Source organism: Nicotiana tabacum, chromosome 1 (genome assembly GCF_000715075.1).
Source record: "Nicotiana tabacum cultivar K326 chromosome 1, ASM71507v2, whole genome shotgun sequence".
In the NCBI taxonomy this organism is placed as follows: Eukaryota; Viridiplantae; Streptophyta; class Magnoliopsida; order Solanales; family Solanaceae; genus Nicotiana; species Nicotiana tabacum.
In genome coordinates this window covers 200,622,180-200,640,648 of record NC_134080.1, presented here as the reverse complement: position 1 = coordinate 200,640,648, position 18,469 = coordinate 200,622,180, and the positions used below count along the sequence as shown (strand labels likewise).

The 18,469-nt window shown below is 36.1% G+C and overlaps 3 protein-coding genes across 5 annotated transcripts; 1 reads left to right on the top strand and 2 right to left on the bottom strand.

Annotated features, from left to right (window-relative positions):
• Positions 1 to 3,251: 3,251 nt before the first annotated feature.
• On the bottom strand, positions 3,252 to 17,030 carry LOC107793740 (uncharacterized). Of its 3 annotated transcripts, XM_075255817.1 has the most exons (13): positions 16,701 to 16,993; positions 11,005 to 11,211; positions 10,844 to 10,919; positions 9,894 to 10,754; positions 8,396 to 8,689; positions 8,047 to 8,309; positions 7,702 to 7,965; positions 7,388 to 7,635; positions 6,340 to 6,545; positions 6,167 to 6,259; positions 5,254 to 5,352; positions 4,809 to 5,169; positions 3,252 to 3,491 (listed from the first exon to the last, which is right to left on the bottom strand). In XM_075255817.1, exons 4-6 carry the CDS (start codon positions 10,161 to 10,163, stop codon positions 8,292 to 8,294), a joined length of 582 nt encoding a protein of 193 aa, XP_075111918.1. In that variant the 5' UTR covers positions 10,164 to 10,754; positions 10,844 to 10,919; positions 11,005 to 11,211; positions 16,701 to 16,993; the 3' UTR covers positions 3,252 to 3,491; positions 4,809 to 5,169; positions 5,254 to 5,352; positions 6,167 to 6,259; positions 6,340 to 6,545; positions 7,388 to 7,635; positions 7,702 to 7,965; positions 8,047 to 8,291. The 3 variants fall into 3 exon arrangements, with proteins under 3 accessions (XP_075111918.1, XP_075111915.1, XP_075111917.1); XM_075255814.1 differs by lacking the exons at positions 9,894 to 10,754; positions 10,844 to 10,919; positions 11,005 to 11,211 and having other exon boundaries at positions 16,701 to 17,030; XM_075255816.1 differs by lacking the exons at positions 9,894 to 10,754; positions 10,844 to 10,919; positions 11,005 to 11,211; positions 16,701 to 16,993 and having other exon boundaries at positions 8,396 to 9,815.
• Positions 12,500 to 13,591, bottom strand: LOC142161601 (uncharacterized). Its single transcript, XM_075222812.1, has one exon. It carries the CDS (start codon positions 13,589 to 13,591, stop codon positions 12,500 to 12,502), a length of 1,092 nt encoding a protein of 363 aa, XP_075078913.1.
• LOC107793741 (disease resistance protein RPV1-like) lies at positions 14,479 to 15,474 on the top strand. Its single transcript, XM_075255810.1, has one exon. It carries the CDS (start codon positions 14,577 to 14,579, stop codon positions 15,342 to 15,344), a length of 768 nt encoding a protein of 255 aa, XP_075111911.1. The 5' UTR covers positions 14,479 to 14,576; the 3' UTR covers positions 15,345 to 15,474.
• Positions 17,031 to 18,469: the final 1,439 nt, after the last annotated feature.

Genomic DNA, 18,469 nt, shown 5'->3' with positions numbered 1-18,469 from the left:
TCACTGTTGCTGCTGCTACTGCTGACTGAACTCCTTATTACACCAAGAAAAAAATAAAAGAAACTAGACTAAACTATGATCTATGCATTACAAGAATCCTATCTACATCTTCAAACTTGATCTTGCGATCCCTGTTGCTCTGTTGACTCGTACTCTCCAGGTGAAACTCCTTTGTTGCCGACTTGAATTGTAATCTGAAATGCTTTCTCTTTTCTCCAGGTGGGCGTCTGATTGCTGAACCTGAACCATCTTCCTTTGACCACTGTTTCCTTCCCTTTATTCTCCAGGTGGGCTCCTGATTGCTGAACTTGAATTATCTTCCTTTCCTCCGAAACTTGCCTTATTCTCCCTTTGTTCTCCAGGTGAGCTCCTGATTGCCGAACTTCTTTTGAATATTGTTGCTTCCCTTTGTTCTCTAGGTAGGCTCCTGATTGTTGTCTTCCTTTGAACCTCGCTGCTTCCCTTCGTTCTCCAGGTGGGCTCCTGATTGCTGTCTTCCTTTGAACATTGTTGCTTCCCTTCGTTCTTCAGGTGGGCTCCTGATTGCTGTCTTCTTTTGAACGTTGCTGTTTTTCCTCGAAACTTGAGATGTTTCCCTTTGTTCTTCAGGTGGGCTCTTGATTGCTGAACTCCTTTGAACCTTGCTGCTTTCCCTTTGTTCTTCAGGTGGGCTTCTGATTGCTGTCTTCCTTTGAACACTGCTGCTTCCCTTTATTCTTCAGGTGGGCTCCTGATTGCTGCTTCCCTTTGAACCTCGCTGCTTCCCTTTGTTCTCCAGGTGGGCTCCTGATTGCTGAACTTGAATTACTTCCTCTTGTGACTGCTTTTCCTTTGAATTATCTTTCCTTGTTTCCCAAATGGGTGCCTGGTTGCTTGACCCTGAACTGCTTTCTATCCTTAAAACTCGTGTTGTTCTCCCTTGCTCTCCAGGTGGGTGCCTGATTTCAACAAAATAGACAAAACAAAGAGAGTTTTCTGCCCCAGTTTGGTAGCTGGGCGAATCCGTAAGTGTTAATTGAATCATGTTACCAAATATCCCTAAGAATTTGAAAGCTAAATCCCATTATCCAGGAGGGTCCTGAAAACTCCTAGTTAAATGACAGATTCAAAGCTAAATTATCTCTTCTAAAGGTATGACTTCCGCTAAGCCTTGTTATCTAAGAAAGTTTTAAAACTACATCCCATTATCTAAGAGGGTCCTGAGAATCAAAATCAAGTCTTATCTTAAGAGTGACAACTTTAAGGCTAAATTATATTTCCCTACAGCAGAACTTACGCTAAGTCTTGTTATCTAATGGAAGTCTTAAAGCTAGATCCCATTATTCAGGAGGGTCCTGAAATTCGAATTGAATCCTATCCTAAGAACGAAAACTTCAAAGCCAACTTATATTTCTTTGGGGTAAGACCTATGCTAGATCTTGCGACTCATGAATGTTTTGAATTTTAAAACTAGGTCCCATTATCCAGGAGGGTCCTGAGAATTTACGGCCAAACCTGTCTGGTACTTGCTTTTTCCTTACGGAGGGTTTCTCCGAAACAAACAAAATTTTTTGCCCCTCCTTCAAATCAAAGAAAAATCTTGTCAGTTTAAAAATATGGTGGTTAGTTTGTGGCATTCTTGCTGAAGGTGGCCTCTCCGCTGCCATACTTTGCTTTGACTGGTTGCCTTGAACTGGCCCAGAATTGTTTGACTTTCTGACTGATCCTCAATTGCAGGACCCTGGATGACCCGAGTGCTCTATACCCAAACCGTTGTTTTACATTTCTGACCCTTCTATCGGAACCTCTGCATCTCCCACGAAATTACTAAGCCATTCTCCCGATGGAACTTTCACTAACACTTTATGTCCCACTTTTCATCATACTTTCTTTGGCATGTTCTGACTGCTCTGTGCTTTGTGCAATTTTGGAAGTTGGTAGTGAGCTTTGAAATCCTTTCCTATTTGCTTAAACAAAACTGGCATTGGAAATATCTTAGAGAAATAAACCCAAAAGAAATGAAATGCAATGACTTTGAGAGTTAGGAATAAGGAAGAAAAATCCAAAACTGGATGACTGTTTGAAGGGGAAAAAGAAAAGAGACTTATCTGAGTGGAGCAGCCGGTACCAATGATCATGACATGCATTTCAGATTAATCAGCACAGTCTATCCAGCCAATCAACTTTCAGTTGTCATACTTGTGCCCCAAGATCTTCATAACCCAATTTCTCTGACCAATCACTAACCTTGTTCGGCCTGCGGTCCCTTGAAGGGTTTTCACCGATAAACCTCTCTCATTTGTTCATCTCTCAACTAACTTTCGCCTTACGGTGCTCGTGAGGGTTTTCACCAATAAGACTATCTCATTTTTTCATTTTTCTTGCTTAGACCGGAGTGTTGCCCCTGATATGAATCATCTTTACTTGCTCGACTCGGAATCTCTCGAAGGCTGATCGGAAGGTCTTTCTTTGGACCGTAATGTGGGCTTTTGGATGGGGTTAGAAGGAAAGGATATCAAAAGGCTCAAAACAACTCAACTGGGTTCAAAAATTACAACTTTTGGAATAAGATTTCTTACAACAACCACAACTTCTGCCCCAATTTCTTTGTTTGGGGACTTTTTGAATTTTATTTTGATGGGACCGAACCGTGAGGCTGCCTACGTATCCTTAAAAGGAATCAGGTCGAACGTAGTTCATGTCATATGTATTACTTTGTTGTTGTGATTTTTCTCTTTCTTGTCTCTGTTTCTTTTCTTTTCTTCTTCTTTTTCTCTTTCTTTTTTTTTTTTTCTCTTTTTCATTCTTTTCTTTCTCTTTTTCTCTTATCTTTTCTCTCTTTTCACTACAGGAAAATAGGTCTTTAACGATGGGAAATTCGGTTGTTAAAACTTTAAATCCGGTCGTTATCAATCAATTACGATGGGGTAAAAACTGGTCATCGCCGGTCGTTAGTGCCTCCGTCGTTAAAGGTAAACGACGGGATTTTGATCCCATCGTAAAAACTCTTTTAACAATGGAAAGGAATTTAGTCGTTATACCAACATTAGCGAGGGGATTTTCCCATCATTAAATGTCGTTCCAGTCGTTAAACACTTCACTAGCAGTAACTAATTTTCAGTCGTTGTTAGTGTTTGGCGACCGGAATTCCATTCGTTAATCGTATGTACTTTCAACGACATAAAACCCAAAATTTTCCTTAGCTAATGTGAAATTTAAATTAATAAATATATTACACGCATTCAAAATCATACAAAGAATGAATTTCAATATCGACATAAAACATCTTTTTTAATTATAAAGAACTAAAACATCAAATAATATATTACATCCAAATTGCATGATCCTTTTGTTTCAATTCCTTAAAGAAAACAGAAAACTAAAGAGAAAGCGAAATAGTAGTTTGTACAGATGACGACTACAACTCCTAATAAAACAAAATACAATTCCACATGCTTCAACTTGCTCGAAACTCTCTTGAAGGATGATTCTTCAAACTTCAGGCCCTTTATCTGTTAAAAAAGCTTCATATTAGTTGAGTAAGAAAACAAGATTTAAGATTGGTAAGTCGCTGCCACACAATAAAATGTAAAACCACGAAGCGAAGAACATTTCAAAATACTATGAATAATTAGTGCTTCTTACAACTAAATCTAACATTAAGAGTATCATGAAACATATTACTGATGCTCGCTCGCCAACAGTATAATAGCCAATACATTGGGAGCAAATGATATCATATAAAAAAGTATTACTATTCCCTCCTAAGAATCATGCAGCAGTAGCAGTGGCAGGACATGTTGAAAAACATGGAAAAGAATCAGCTATTGTAGTTTCATCTTTAGGAGCTACTCTTCCTTTGAATGCATCAAGTGATCGAGCTACTGCTGAGCAAAAATATTGTGGTCAGGAGAAGCCTAACATGCAGGTGTTTCCAGCTGAGCAAGAGAAAGAAACCAGAACAATGATCGACCTACTGCTACACTAGGTGACTTAGCTGGAAAACTACCAGGTTTTAGGGATGAAGCTGGTGCAAAAAGAACCGAAGATGGGAACATCGTGCATGCTAATCCTAAGACTACTGGGATTACATCTATTAATGCAGCTTCTACTCCCAAGTCTGTTGGTTTGAAAAGAGCACGAACACGGGAAATAGCTGTGTCAACTCAGTCAAAGAAGAAACAACTCCAAAAGAAAAAGAAAAAGAAAAGAGTAGAACACTTTCCACCTCACTAGCAGTAAGAAACCATTGTTTGAGTTGCTTAGCACTACTTAACCAAAAAGAAAGAGAGAACAAACTATTGCATCAGTCATGCATTTATAATCTTATATATATCTCCTTAGCAGAGCAAACTAGTGCTCTTTCCAGCCAGATTAATCGTAATACTACTCCATTTTAATATCTCAAACAAATAAGCTGACAACAACAGTAAATACTTGAATATGCTATTCCATACAAAGACATATCAATAATTTACATTAATCACATATATATCAAAGGGAATATATAAATGACAGTAACCATAATACTTTAAAGCCAGAACTAGAAAAGATACAACCTCAAAACTGTCAGGAACATATATTTTTATGGCAGCATTAGAGGAAATCAAAAGCTCATTTATGAAAAAATAATTAAGTACTGTAAACTTAAGGGCTTAACCCAAGTAAACATAGTAAAGGATTAGATGAGAAAAGACAAACTTTTTCTTGTCAACGTCAGGAATGTCACTTCTTTCTAGCTCAGTACTTTATTTAACTAACAAAAAAAGATTTCACTAAATTCATTTAAGGATATTCATCATCTAAAAATTGGTAGAAAGCTTACGCACCTGTCAAATACTTCAACTTGTACTTTGTTGACTTGTAGATGGTGTTGATGAAGGTTGATCAACCAATAAGCTTATAAGATGATCATACTTAGACTCAAAGTCGTCCATGCGTTTTTCCAGAGAGTCTTTTGCTTTTTTAGTTGCATTCAGCTCAGTTTGTAGTGATTCTTTTTCTTTTCGAGTTGCATTTAGCTCAATCAGGATTGTAGCCTTTGAGGAGCTACCGCCTTTCAACTCCTTAGTGGTTATACCACCCCCTAATCCAACCACATGACTCTTATTTTGAGGTCCGAAACATCTTTCTATTACCTCGATATTTGTAAGAGATAGGCTCAAATTGTACCAGCTCTTGTATTTCAGCCTATAAAATACAAGAAAATTTGAAATAACAAAATACATAAAAATAAAATGAAGGATGTAAAATAAAGTTCATCAATAAACATACATATTTTTTACTAGCTTCAGGTTCTACAAACGTGTCGCCTTTCTTGTGAGTCTCAAAGAATATAGTTGCCATGTTCGGTGGATTACCGTCTTTGCCTCCCTTCACATTTAAATAAACAAGTCAAACAAAGACATTAAACACTGCCTGAAGATCCCCCCTTAGTTTGGAGCAAGTTGCATCAGAACCTGCCTCAGTAGTGCTGGACTGCAAGGCTTATTAGTAACAATTTTAATCACCAAGTTAATTGTAATTGCTACTATCCTCAGGTGTTACGGATAAGATGCAACATTTCCTAGACATCAAATCTGGTATATTTATGCCTACTTTGTATATTTTAAAAAAGGTGTTTTGCATATTAAATAAGAGACAGAGGAGATTGATGAACTTATAAAGCTCTAATTTATGCCTCCCTTGTTGCATCTAGTGTAAAAAAGAGATGAAATAGACATAAGGTAAATATAGCCATTAAGGAAAATTCAGGATCATATGGAGCTACATGGATGCAGGCTACTTCAATCCGACTCTACCAAAAGCCAGCAATTATGACATGCATTAATCTATGAAATTACGGAGCACTGAAACTAAAGTAAGCAGCAAGTGATCTACTGCAGCAGAACAATCACTATTGTTCTGTTGCATTTTAGTATCAGTCACTATTATTCTGTAGCAAGTGATTACTATTATACTGCAGTAGAAGAGTCACTATTAATCACCAAGTTATATAGTACCAGTCAAGTCCTTTACTTCCATATTATTCTGTTGCATTTTTTTTAGAATTAGTAATTCTGTAACATTGCTAAACCAAACATGTAAAATCAAAGCCAATAAACAGGGTAGTTTGCAGTTCAAGGTGCAAAATTAAACTGGAAAAAGCACTCTTCAGTGAATATGAATAGGATTGCTGTGCTCTTACCAGTTCGTAAATAATTTCTCTAATCGACTTGCTACCCGTACGATGAGGCATTCTCAACTTAGACCTATTGATCGAGTTTCTAATACTTGTTTCCTACATTAAGAACAAACCACTGAAATCATGAACTGTTACTTACAATAATAAGAAGTTAAAAAGTAGTTATGAAGTCTTACCTTAAATTTTTCACTTAAAAAATGTTCTTTGACTAACCATTCCCAATCACTCTTGTCTATCTCCTTCGGAACATTTTTTAGAGCTTCATGCAATGGCTTAAACTTTACATCCTGGGCAATGATCCTCTCCAATTGGTCCATAACTTTTTCATATGGTTTAAGACATGATCTCTTTGATGATTCATGTCATCACTGTCAAATTTGTCCTACAATATTTTGCAAAATCATCAATCAAGAAAGGAAAGGACTTGAAAATTATCAAAAGGCAAATTAGTAATGCAACCACTTTGCCATGAATTAATAATATAAACTAAATATGTATTGTAGGTTAAATCTCATGGTACCTCGCCAAAAAACATGAGAACTATTGAGACAAACACTTTTTAATGGTAGGTTGGTGAGTTGTTTTTTAGTTCAGGTCAACACCAAAAATGCAGGACATTTAATATGACATAAAATGCAAGCCAACTCAAAGATTTTTGAGAATGGTAACAATTGTATTAACAAAAATGCACTAAGGCAGTGCATAACCATATCCACAGGGTCAACTCAAAGATTTTGATAGTATCATATGTTCCTATATTTAGTCTTTTAGCATTTACCCTCTACAACTCATAACTCCATTTGGTATGTTACCACTTAGATGATTCTGAGAAAGGTCTAAATCTTGCAAATATTGAAAGTTGCCAAAACTGGGCAGAGATCACTTCAATGTCAAGAAGCTTTGTAAAGCATCAACTATTTCACACTAATAACAATGTAATTGCCAGAGATCACTAACAGAGATTCAAGACAAGTTATAAATGCAAAAAACCAGCTTAAAAACAAAGATTCACAGAAGATGTGCTGCTAAATAAAGAAAGCCACTCAAGACATTGCCTTCATTAATAAATTTTTAACTATGGAAGAGAAGATGTGTTGCTAAATATGGCCAGCTAAACTTCTCTTTCTCAAGAGTGATTTTTAAGATTATATCCCATGAAATTTTTTCCTGAAAAGAGCAATTCAACCAAGAAAGTATTGCTTTAATAATGGTTTAAATACTTACTGTAACAGCTCGCCACATGTGTTCCAGCTTATCTTCTCCGATGTCCTTCCATGAATGTACTTGCAACGGACACATATTACGATCATGAACTAATATACCCAAGTGTCTCGAAAATGAGGCTTGATGCTTTCCTACAACCCGATTGTTGTAAAAGTTAACTCTAAACTTTTCTCCGGATTTGAGTCCTGCTACATCTTTATTCTTGTTCTTTCCTCTCACCTTTTTTGGCTTTTCAGATTCACATAAATCTGCAAATTTTAACATAAAATAAATTCCAGTCTTATAACAAACAAAAAATATATTAAACTTGAGACCTTGCATCATTTCATCTTCTTGAGCGAGGGAAACATCATCTTCCATTGGATCGAAACTAGGAGGCATAAGATTAGTACTATTATGCGCTAGCTTATTCTGCTCAGAAGCTGTTGAGTTGTGATTTTTACTTTCGCCAACCATATTTCTCTTTCCAACGCTTCCTTTTGCCGAGCCCGAAGATCTTAAGTTTTGCCCACATCCCCTTGCTAAAGCACTAGGTTGACTGTAAGTGTCTCGTACATTCTTCAAAATAGCTCCAACTTCTGCAAATTTTGATTTGAGTAAAGCATAAAATAACTTCTAGTCTTATAACAAACACAAAATAAATAATTAAAACTTGAGACCTTGCATCATTTCAGCTTCTTGAGTGAAGGGAATGTCGTCTTTCATCGTATCAAAACCAGGAGGCATGAGATTATTACAACTATGTGCTAGTTTATACTGCTTAGAAGCCCTTGAGTTGTAATTTTTAATCTTGCAAATTAGATTTTTTTTAAAACATTTATTTTTGCAGAGCCCAAAGATCGAAAGCTTTTCCCTCGTCCCCTTGCTAAAGCCGCAGGTTGAATGTATGCATGATGTATATTCTTCAAAGCTGCTCCTGTTTCTGCAAATTTTGATTTACGTGAAACATAAAATCAATACCAGTCCAATAAGAAATAAAACAAAACAAAAAATTATAACTTAAGAGACCTTGTATCGCTTCAGGGTCTTGAGCGAGGGGAGCATCATCTCCATCGAAACAAAACCAGGGGGCACAAGATTATTAATATGTGCAAGCTTATTCTGCTCAAAAGCTGTTGAATTATGATTTTTATTTTCTACAATCAGAGTTCTCTTTCCAATACTTGTTTTTACAGAGCCCAAAGATCCAAAGTTGTGTCCTCTTCCCCTTGCTAAAGCACCAGGTTGAATATATGCATGATGTACATTCTTTGAAGTTGCTCCCATTTCAGACTTCTGAAATTTTGATGGATTCATGTCAACCTAAAATAAGATAAAAGTATGGATTAACTGTTACATGAGAAAGATAAAAATCATTAAGATGAGTAATAAAGTTATTTATCCACACAAAATTTCCCTTGCCAATATTACTGATAAAAGAATTAACTTGTGTTAGAATTAGAAAACACAAACAAAATACAACAAGGCTAAACTTGTAAAACCATATAGAGACCAAGCATATGGCAGCTGCTCCAAGTCCTTCCAGAAACTTATTCACTTGCAATCAGTTCCAATGTAAAACAGAGCCATGATTATATGATTTCCAAAGAGTGCAACCGAGAAGCTGTATAGACAAGTTTGTATTTGCACTCCACAACAGTGAATCAGCTTTAAAGCAGTGTATTCTTTATACTACCTTTTAAACACATCTAAACCAATACAACTACCTGCATACAATTAGATTTATACATTATAGAAAGTTATCTTTACTTCAGTAGTTAGCCACTAGCAGTGGTACTTTCTACAGTTCAATGCGAATAGAGATATCTGGTACAAGTGATTTAGCATACATCACCTTGAGGTATTTATCTGCATTTGATGATTATCATATAACACTCTCTAGGCAGTTGTTAGAAGGCATAATACGGTAGGTGATAACAGCTAAGAAGGCATAATGCGGTAGGTGACTAGTTAAGAAACTAGTATAAATGCTTGCACTACTTGATTTTTGAAGGACCTATGCTCAGCAATTGACCACTAAAGTATTTTCAATTCTTTTTTCCACTTTCCAGCAGCAGTACAACATAAGAGATTAATTCTAGAAGCAGCTTTAACATTGATAATAGTTAATGAGCATACTTGAGAGTATGAAACGATAATGGCAGTTAAAAGAATGATCCTATGAAGTTGACATTCATTCTTAACCACCTAACTCGAAAATAAGCACAATAAAACCAAAGATAAAGCCAAACGAGTTTTGGGAAGCATCCCATGATGGATAGGAGAAAAATGACATCGAACAGGTGGTCCCCGAAGGTCATAGTAAGAAAGGGGTCCAGCTAGAGCATCCTAAAAAGTGTATTATCCAAACAGGCATCCTTCTTTGACTATAAAACTATGATAGATATGTGGAAGTATTACTGATAAAATAAGAACTCATTCTGTAGCAACTGAGATGATGGAGAGAGAAAAGAGAAAAAAGAGTTTTTCAAGCTAAATCAAGGTGAAGGAGGTAATAGCACGTAACGGGCAGTCTATATGCATTTGGCCTGCCACTTGCTAAGAGATGGACAAACAATGTTTCCATGAACTTTTCTGCCGGCTGATTGAGTTCCGCTATTAAACCCGGGTAAAGAACTCTGACCTCGCCCTTGAAGCAGTTAGCTTTCCGGTTTCGAATGAAACATGTAAGGCCAGCTTGCACAATACAACAATCTACTAAAGTTAAAAAATCCGTCTGTACAAAAGCTATCCCATCGAACCTCGGATGGGATACCCAAGTAGAGAATTTGACCATTCAATGTGCACGAACTATTGAAGGTCAAAAACCCTCATCAGTTCTTTTCCTTTTCATTTGTGTAGAATTATCCAAATTCTCCAAATCGTCATCTTTTTCTTGCAAAATGTCAAAAGTATCACGAGGTAGAACTTTTCTTGCAATATGCCAGCCTTTATTTGAAGGATCGTCGACATAAAATACTTGTAATGCTTGGTTTGCTAATACAAATGGCTCATTAGTTTTCAATAATCGCTGACGGTTAACACTCACAAAGCCATATTCATCCATTCTAACTCCCTTTTCTTGGTCATACACATCAAACCACTTACATCTAAACAAGATCACTCTTTTTTCTCCAATAAATTGCAATTCAAGAATCTCAGTAAGTTCTCCATAATAATCAATATTTTTATTCTCTTCATCTGTCTCACCAACTACAACCACCCCGTAGTTTTGAGTCCTCAAACCCCTGTCATACTCTTCCACATGAAACCTATATCCATTAGTAACGTAGCCTTTAAGACGTCTCATATATGGCAGGGGACCACGTGACAAAGTGAGCAAATCTTCCATTTTCTTACTGTTATCACATTTGTACAATTCAACAACCTATCAAAATCAATTATATAATTTAATTAGCAAATACTATATAAATATTATGGTTAAGAAAATAACAATAGTACATAACTAGTACTAACCTTTTTTTAAAACCAGCTAATGAACTCCCTATCAGAATGTTTTTGAGAGGTATCACCTGGAATTTGTGAAAACTCTCTACAAAAAATTAAGAATAACATGTCATTTTAATTGAAGTGATGGATAAAATATAATCAAATTATTATGTCGAGTCAATACTTACTCGAGAAATGGTTGAATTTCATCACAGTTCTTCAAAATATAAATATGTGCTTGCTCTAATTCATCTGGATTAAGTTTGTCTATTTTTCCAGCTCTTAAATCTTTTCCAGGTTGACAAAAAACTGTTAAACCTCCATCAGATTCAATAATACCACCATCATAATTCCGCTCAAGGCGATTAAATTTTGTTTCCATTGTATGCAAATACCTTGAACATAAAGTTAAACATTCAGTTGCCAAATATCTCTCCGGGATAGAACCTTCTAGGCAAGCCCTATTACCAACTAAAGATTTCAAAAAGTATAGCCATCTCTCCACTGGATACATCCATCTATATTGAATAGGTCCAGCAATCATAGCCTCATTAGCTAAATGGATCGGCAAGTGCACCATCACATCAAAAAATGAAGGAGGGAATACCTTTTCTAACTTGCATAGAGTTATAGGAATTTGAGCTGCTATTTGTTCTAACTCTTCCATTCTTAAACATTTTGCTCCAAGCAAGTTGAAAAATAAAGACAACTCAATAAGAGGTTCACATACAGATTTGCAAAGCATACCACGTATAGCAAGTGAAAGTAAATGTTGTAGAAGAACATGACAATCATGACTTTTTAGGTCTGAAATTTTGCGATCTTTAGTGGTGACACACTAAGATATATTTGATGAATATCCATCTGGAACCTTTAAGTTCTTTAGGAATCTGAAAAATATGTTCTTCTCTTCAGGAGATAACGTATAACATGCTGTCGGTAGCTCATATTTATCCCCATTTTTAATTGGATGCAATTCTTTCCTTATGTTCATTGCTTGCAATCCAATCGAGCTTTTATGGTATCTTTAGTTTTTCCTTTGACATTTAAGATTGTCCCCAAAATATTGTCACATACATTTTTCTCGATATGCATCACATCTAAATTATATCGTAACAATAGAGTTTTCCAATAGGGAAGATCAAAGAAAATACTCTTCTTATTCCAATTATCACCCCTACTCTCATGTGATATTTTAGGCTTCTTCTTTGGATCCTTTGTTAGTGGTAAACCATCTAAGTCAGCCACTTGATCAAGTATATCCTCACCCGATAAAACTTTGGGTGGTAGTCTTCGCTTCTTAGTGCCATCAAATGACTGTTTATCATTTCTCCATTTGTGATTAAGAGGAAGAAAGCGTCTATGACCCATATAACACTGCTTTATACCATTTTCTAACCTGATTGAGGATGTTTCTTTGTTGCAACATGGGCAAGCTAATTTTCCTTTTGTATTCCATCCAGATAAATTTGCATAGGCCGGAAAATCATTAATGGTCCATAATAGAGCTGCATGCAATATAAATTTTTGTTTGGTTGATGCATCAAAGGTCTCCACTCCAGTTTCCCATAATTCCTTTAATTCATCCATCAAAGGCTGAAGATAAACATCAATTGCATCTCCCGGACTTTCAGGACCAGGAATAAGCATCGACAAAATAAAATTCTCTTGCTTCATACATAGCTAAGGTGGTAAATTATAAGGAATAAGTACAACAGGCCAAATGTTGTACGGGGTTCTAGAACTTCCAAATAGTTGAAAACCATCACTAGCAAGTCCAAGTCGAACATTACGAGGTTCAGCAGCGAAAGACTGGTGAAGTTCATCAAACTTTTTCCATGCCATTGAGTCAGCTGGGTGCCTCATCATTCCATTGTCAACTCTTTTTTCTTGATGCCATGTCATTAAAGATGATATCTTTGAGGACATAAACAATCTTTGGAGTCTTGGCTTTAAGGGAAAATAACGTAAAATCTTGTGCGCTATCTTTTTCCCACTCTTAAATTTAGTTTCTCCGCTATGTTTATCCTCTTTCCATCTAGATGCTCCACAAACTTTGCAAGATTCAAGAAACTTGTCATCCTTCCAATATAACATGCAATTATTCTTACACGCATCAATCTTTTTGTAAGAAAGTCCAAGATCCCGAATTATCTTCTTTGCCTCATAATATGAATCTGGCAAGTTTGATTCAGTGGGCAATAGATCTTCTTTCAACATCTTCAAGAACATTGTAAATGACTCATGACTCCAACACCCAATACTTTTGATATGAAGCAATTTAACCATAGTAGAAAGTTTAGAAACTTTTGAATTTTGGTACAATGGTTGCTCAAAATCCTTTAAAAGCCTATAGAATTTTTTTGCTTCAAGATTTTGTTCCTCCTCAAGAAAATCATTACCATCAATGTTCGTATTGTCTGCATCAAAATTAGGGTATAAATCTCTTAGAATCCCATGTATTTCATCCTCACCATAAGCTTCTTCAATGTCATCATCTTCTACATCTTCTGAATTTGATTGTGGCTCACCTAACTTTTCCCCGTGATGATACCAAAAAGTATAATTTTGAATTATTTCATGTACTATTAAATGTGACTTAACCATCTCACGTGTTCCCGAAGATGTATTACAACATTTGATACATGGACAACGTATTACACGCGCTTCTCTTAATCTTGTAAAAGCAAAATCCAAAAAATTGTTCACCCCAAGCTTGTAAGCATTATTAAGTCGGTCATGGATAAGTTCCATCCACTTCTTATTAGGTGCCATAATCTGTTGCATGTGTAATATATATGTATATATGATTAAAATAATGTATTAGCCAGAAGTAAACATTTATTCAACAAGCCAAAAAATAAGCAAAACACTTCAACTTGTATATTTATCATGAATTGACAAGTTTTACGCTCGCTATTTATCTCTTCTATGGTTCTAGACAATTGCTTCTCAAAGAACAATCGTTTATCAGTGACTGATCAAAACAAAACAAAAAGTGACTCCATTTTCTTATCATGAATTTCTGAGTTTGGCAACCTAAATAGGCATGTTCTTTGGAGATTATCTTTTTTCAGCTTTATCAAATGTTGGTATTCGCACGTTCAGGGTTGACGAACTTGAGATAGATGAAAAGGGATGCAAAGAATTGCAGAAAACAATTCAAGAATCAAGAATTCTCATTGTTGTCTTCACTAAAGAGTATACCTTTTCAGAGAGGTGCCTTGATGAACTTTTGTTTATACTTGAGAGTAAGAGAGCTTTTCGACGTTTTGTTCTACCTGTGTTTTATGATGTGGAACCCTCAGAAGTCAGGAAACAAAAAGGGAGTTTTGAACAAGATTCTTTAATATATAAAGAGAGATGTAAATCCGGGACCGAAGAAAGGAGACTGGAATTGTTGCATAAGGTGAAGGAAAGAAGGCTGCTCTAACAGAAGTTGCTAATTTGGGAGGAATGGTCTTATAGAATAAATCTGATGGGTAAACTTTTACTAGCTTGATGTTTATAGGTAGTTTTATATTAGTGGATTTTAAATTGTTCCATTGCAGAGTATGTGCTTTATTCATGACTTTAGATGGTATTAAATACAATTCAATTTTTAGGTGTGAGTCAAAGTTTATTCAAGAGATTGTGAAGGTGGTTGCAGGAAAACTAAATCGCGCAGTTTTAAGTGTTGCTCTCCATCCAGTTGGAATAGATTCTCGAGTTAGAGACATTCAGTCTCTGATTGAAAGATGGATCAACTAGTATTGATATTATGGCTATATATGGGATGGGAGGTATAGGTAAAACTAAACTAGCTAAGACAACTTACAATATGAACTTTGACAAATTTGATGGCGGCAGCTTTCTTGCTGATGTAAATAAAACTTCAGAAAGACATGATGGTCTTGTAAGTATACAAAGAAAGCTTGTTTCAAGTGTTTTGGGGAAGAATGTTGAGAAGATATACAGTGTCGATGAAGGAGTCAACAAGATTCAAGAGGCCACTCGATGCAGAAGAATTCTTCTTGTTCTCGATGATGTAGACGATAGAGATCAGTTAAATATTGTACTTGGGATGCGAAAATGGTTTTATCTGGGTAGTAAACTTATCATTACAACCAGAAATCGGCACCTATTTGATGCTAGTGAGGTCTGCAGATGTAAGATGTATAAGTTCATGCCATTGAATGCCCAAGAATCAATTCGACTCTTCAGTTGGTATGCTTTTGGAAAAGAACAACTTTCAGAAGATCACAAGAACCTTTCAGAAAATGTGATACTTCATTGTAAATGGATTCCTTTGGCTCTCAAAGTTTTAGGTTCTTCTCGTTGTGACAGAAGTATAGAGGTGTGGGAATGTGCATTAAGGAAACTAAAGGCAATCCTTGACAATAAGATCCTAGAAAAACTCAAAATCAGCTATGATTTACTACCAGATGATGATGTACAGAATCTGTACCTCGATATTGTTAGTTTCTTTGTTGGAAAAGATAAACATTGTGCAGTTACAATACTTGATGGATGTGGTTTTTCTCAGTAGTAGGACTTGAGATTCTTTCAGATAGATATCTGATCGAAATGGACAAGGATAAGCTGAAAGTGGATTCATTGATTCAAGATATGGGGAGAGAGCAAAGTCAGACAAAGAAGAGACTAAAGTAGGTTATTCACCTAAACCAAATTAAAACATGTGACTTCCCCCTCAATCTCCTGGTTAAAAGTACTGCTCAGAGCTTTTAATTAATCACCACAGGTTGGTGATGATTTATCATGGAAACAACTTAGTGAATTTTATACTGTGACTTTCTGCAGTACTTCAACAATATTGATATGTTTATAATTCATAGATTATGATAACATGAAAGTTCTTTTGAGCCAATTCATATAACGAGAGGTCTACTGCATAAACGAATTAAAATATTCTAACTTTAGTTGACTGAATAATGTGACTTTAAATTCACATAGAACATGCATAAAGCATCTTACCAAAACAGGTTAGTGGCATCTCTGACTTAGCAGATCTTAATTATTGTATAGTTATTTTCTAGATTTCCTTAGCAAAGACGATCATCTCTTTCGAGATGAAGAAGTTGTAAAGAACAAAACTAAACTAATCCCACTCGTCAACTACATTAACCAATTAAAACACTGGTGGAACAAGAAAGAAGAGAAAGATTATGGACTTGAAGAACTAAGGAACACCACATCTAAACACATATTGTTACAAATTAAGAGGCAAATTTAATTCCTACAAGCATGTTTGATTCTTAAATCTTAATCTTCAAGCAAGCAAACAAATAGCAGAGGTACTACAAGAAGCCTCGCCATAAAGGGCGTCAATGTAACTATAAATCTGGAAAATATACATATAATTCTAAGAAGAAATCTAATATTTGAAGAGCAGAGAGATAAAAAAAAGACACGATTTCACAATAGTTATTACTACAAGTTTAGCGACACAGATTCACCATTCTAACTTGACGGACGAAAATAGGGGGAGTATAGATAGAGTGACGGAGAGAGAACAGAGGGAGGAGATCGGAAAAGAAGCCAACAAAAAGAGACGAAAAAGCAGAAGGAAAAATCATCCAAATATCATCCAAGCTCATTGTTACCCTCTCTAAAAAATCCCAACACCTAAGTTCATCTTTTCTCTTCCTATCGATTAAACTCATCCCAAACCCAGTTGTTTTTCTGGACAAAATCAGCTCAACATTAGCTCCAAAATAATCCCAAAACAACCCCAAAATGCAATAGTAAAATGAAAACTAAAACCCAGAAAAACTAGCTCCAAAATGCCACCAACATTTCAGCCGAAAACTCCATGAAAACAAGTTGAAAATACGTCCAAAACATAAAACAACAACATTAAAGGGTAGTTATAATTTGACTTTACCTCGACGAGAAGGAGAATGGAATCCTACTAGCGTTGACACAGATTCACCAGAGAAGACAGATTATAAGCTACGTACACAAGCCCAAATTTTTTTGTGATTATCTATTGAGTTCTGCTCTGCTCTGTATATATAATGTTAATTTCAGAACTTCTTCGCCGATCGAGTAGTGACCAGTTGCAGCGAGAGCCCTATTTGTTCGTGATTCTTTGCCTCTTCTTTGCTGAAGTTGTTGTGCGTGTTTTGGGATAGCATTTTAGGCGAGAGATTGTAGGGTTTTTTTGATAATTTGGGGGTAATGTGCGGATAGTTGGTTGAGAAAATAAAGGAGGGAAAAATTAGCGCTTGTTTTTCATTTTTATTAAGATTTGACGACGAGACTGACACAATTTGAAGGACCACAAATTATTCCCTCGTAAAAATTACAATAAAAAATAACTTTAACGACGAAAATAAATATTGGCCGCTATAAGTACACATATAACGACTGGATTAATTTCCTTTCGTGAAGAAATGGTCGTTAAAGATCTCTTTTCTTGTAGTGTTTCCTTCTCTTTTTCTCTTATCTTTTTTTCTTTTCCTTTACTTAGCTTGTGCGTTCACGTTTCTGAATTTTGTTACTAATTCCAAAAGAGGGGTATAAAAGGAAATAAATAGAGCTCAAAGGGGTAACAAAGGATAATGTGTTTAGATAGCAAAACAAAATGCCTTCGTCATTCCAATCTTCAAAACATGCCAAGTATAAACAAATACAATTTAAACTAAAGAAATCATGCATAATATCTTTTGACTGCATCAGAATTGATAGCCATATCTACACATTTGCCTTCTATATCTGTTAAATATAAAGCACCATTGGACAACACTCTCGTTACGATGAACGACCCTTGCCAATTTGGGGCGAACTTGCCTTTTGCTTCAGTCTGATGTGGAAGGATACGTTTCAATACTTGCTGACCCGCTTCAAATTTCTGGGGATGCACCTTCTTGTTGTATGCTCTTGCCATTCTCCTTTGATACAACTGGCCATGACACACTGCTGCCAATCTTTTCTCAAAAATCAAACTTAATTTCTCTAAACGGGCCTTGACCCACTCATCATCATCAATCTCGGCTTCAGCAACAATCCGGAGAGATAGGATTTCAACTTCCGCAGGTATCACTGCTTTTGTGCCATATACCAACAAATAAGGAGTTGCACCTACTGAAGTGCGAATAGTAGTGCGATAACCCAACAACGCAAAGGGCAATTTCTTATGCCATTGCCTGGAACCTTCTACCATTTTCCGAAGTATCTTCTTTATGTTCTTGTTGGTTTCCTCGACTGCTCCATTCGCCTTGGGGCGATATAGGGTGGAATTTGCGATGCGTAATCTTAAACTATTGACACGTCTCTTTTATCAAATGACTGTTGAGATTAGCACCATTATCTGTGATGATCACCTTTGGGATCCCGAACCGACAAATGATATTTGAGTGAACAAAATTGACCACTGCTTTCTTGGTCACAGACTTGAAAGTTTAGCTTCAACCCACTTGGTGAAATAATCAATGGCCACCAGAATGAACCTGTGCCCATTGGACGCTGCTGGCTCAATTGGTCCAATGATATCCATGCCCCAAGCGACAAAGGGCCATGATGCAGACATTGTGTGCAATTCAGATGGCAGAGAATGAATCAAATCTCCATGCACTTGACATTGATGACACTTGCGTACAAAACTGATACAATCTCGCTCTATGGTGAGCCAATAATAACCCGCTCGAAAAA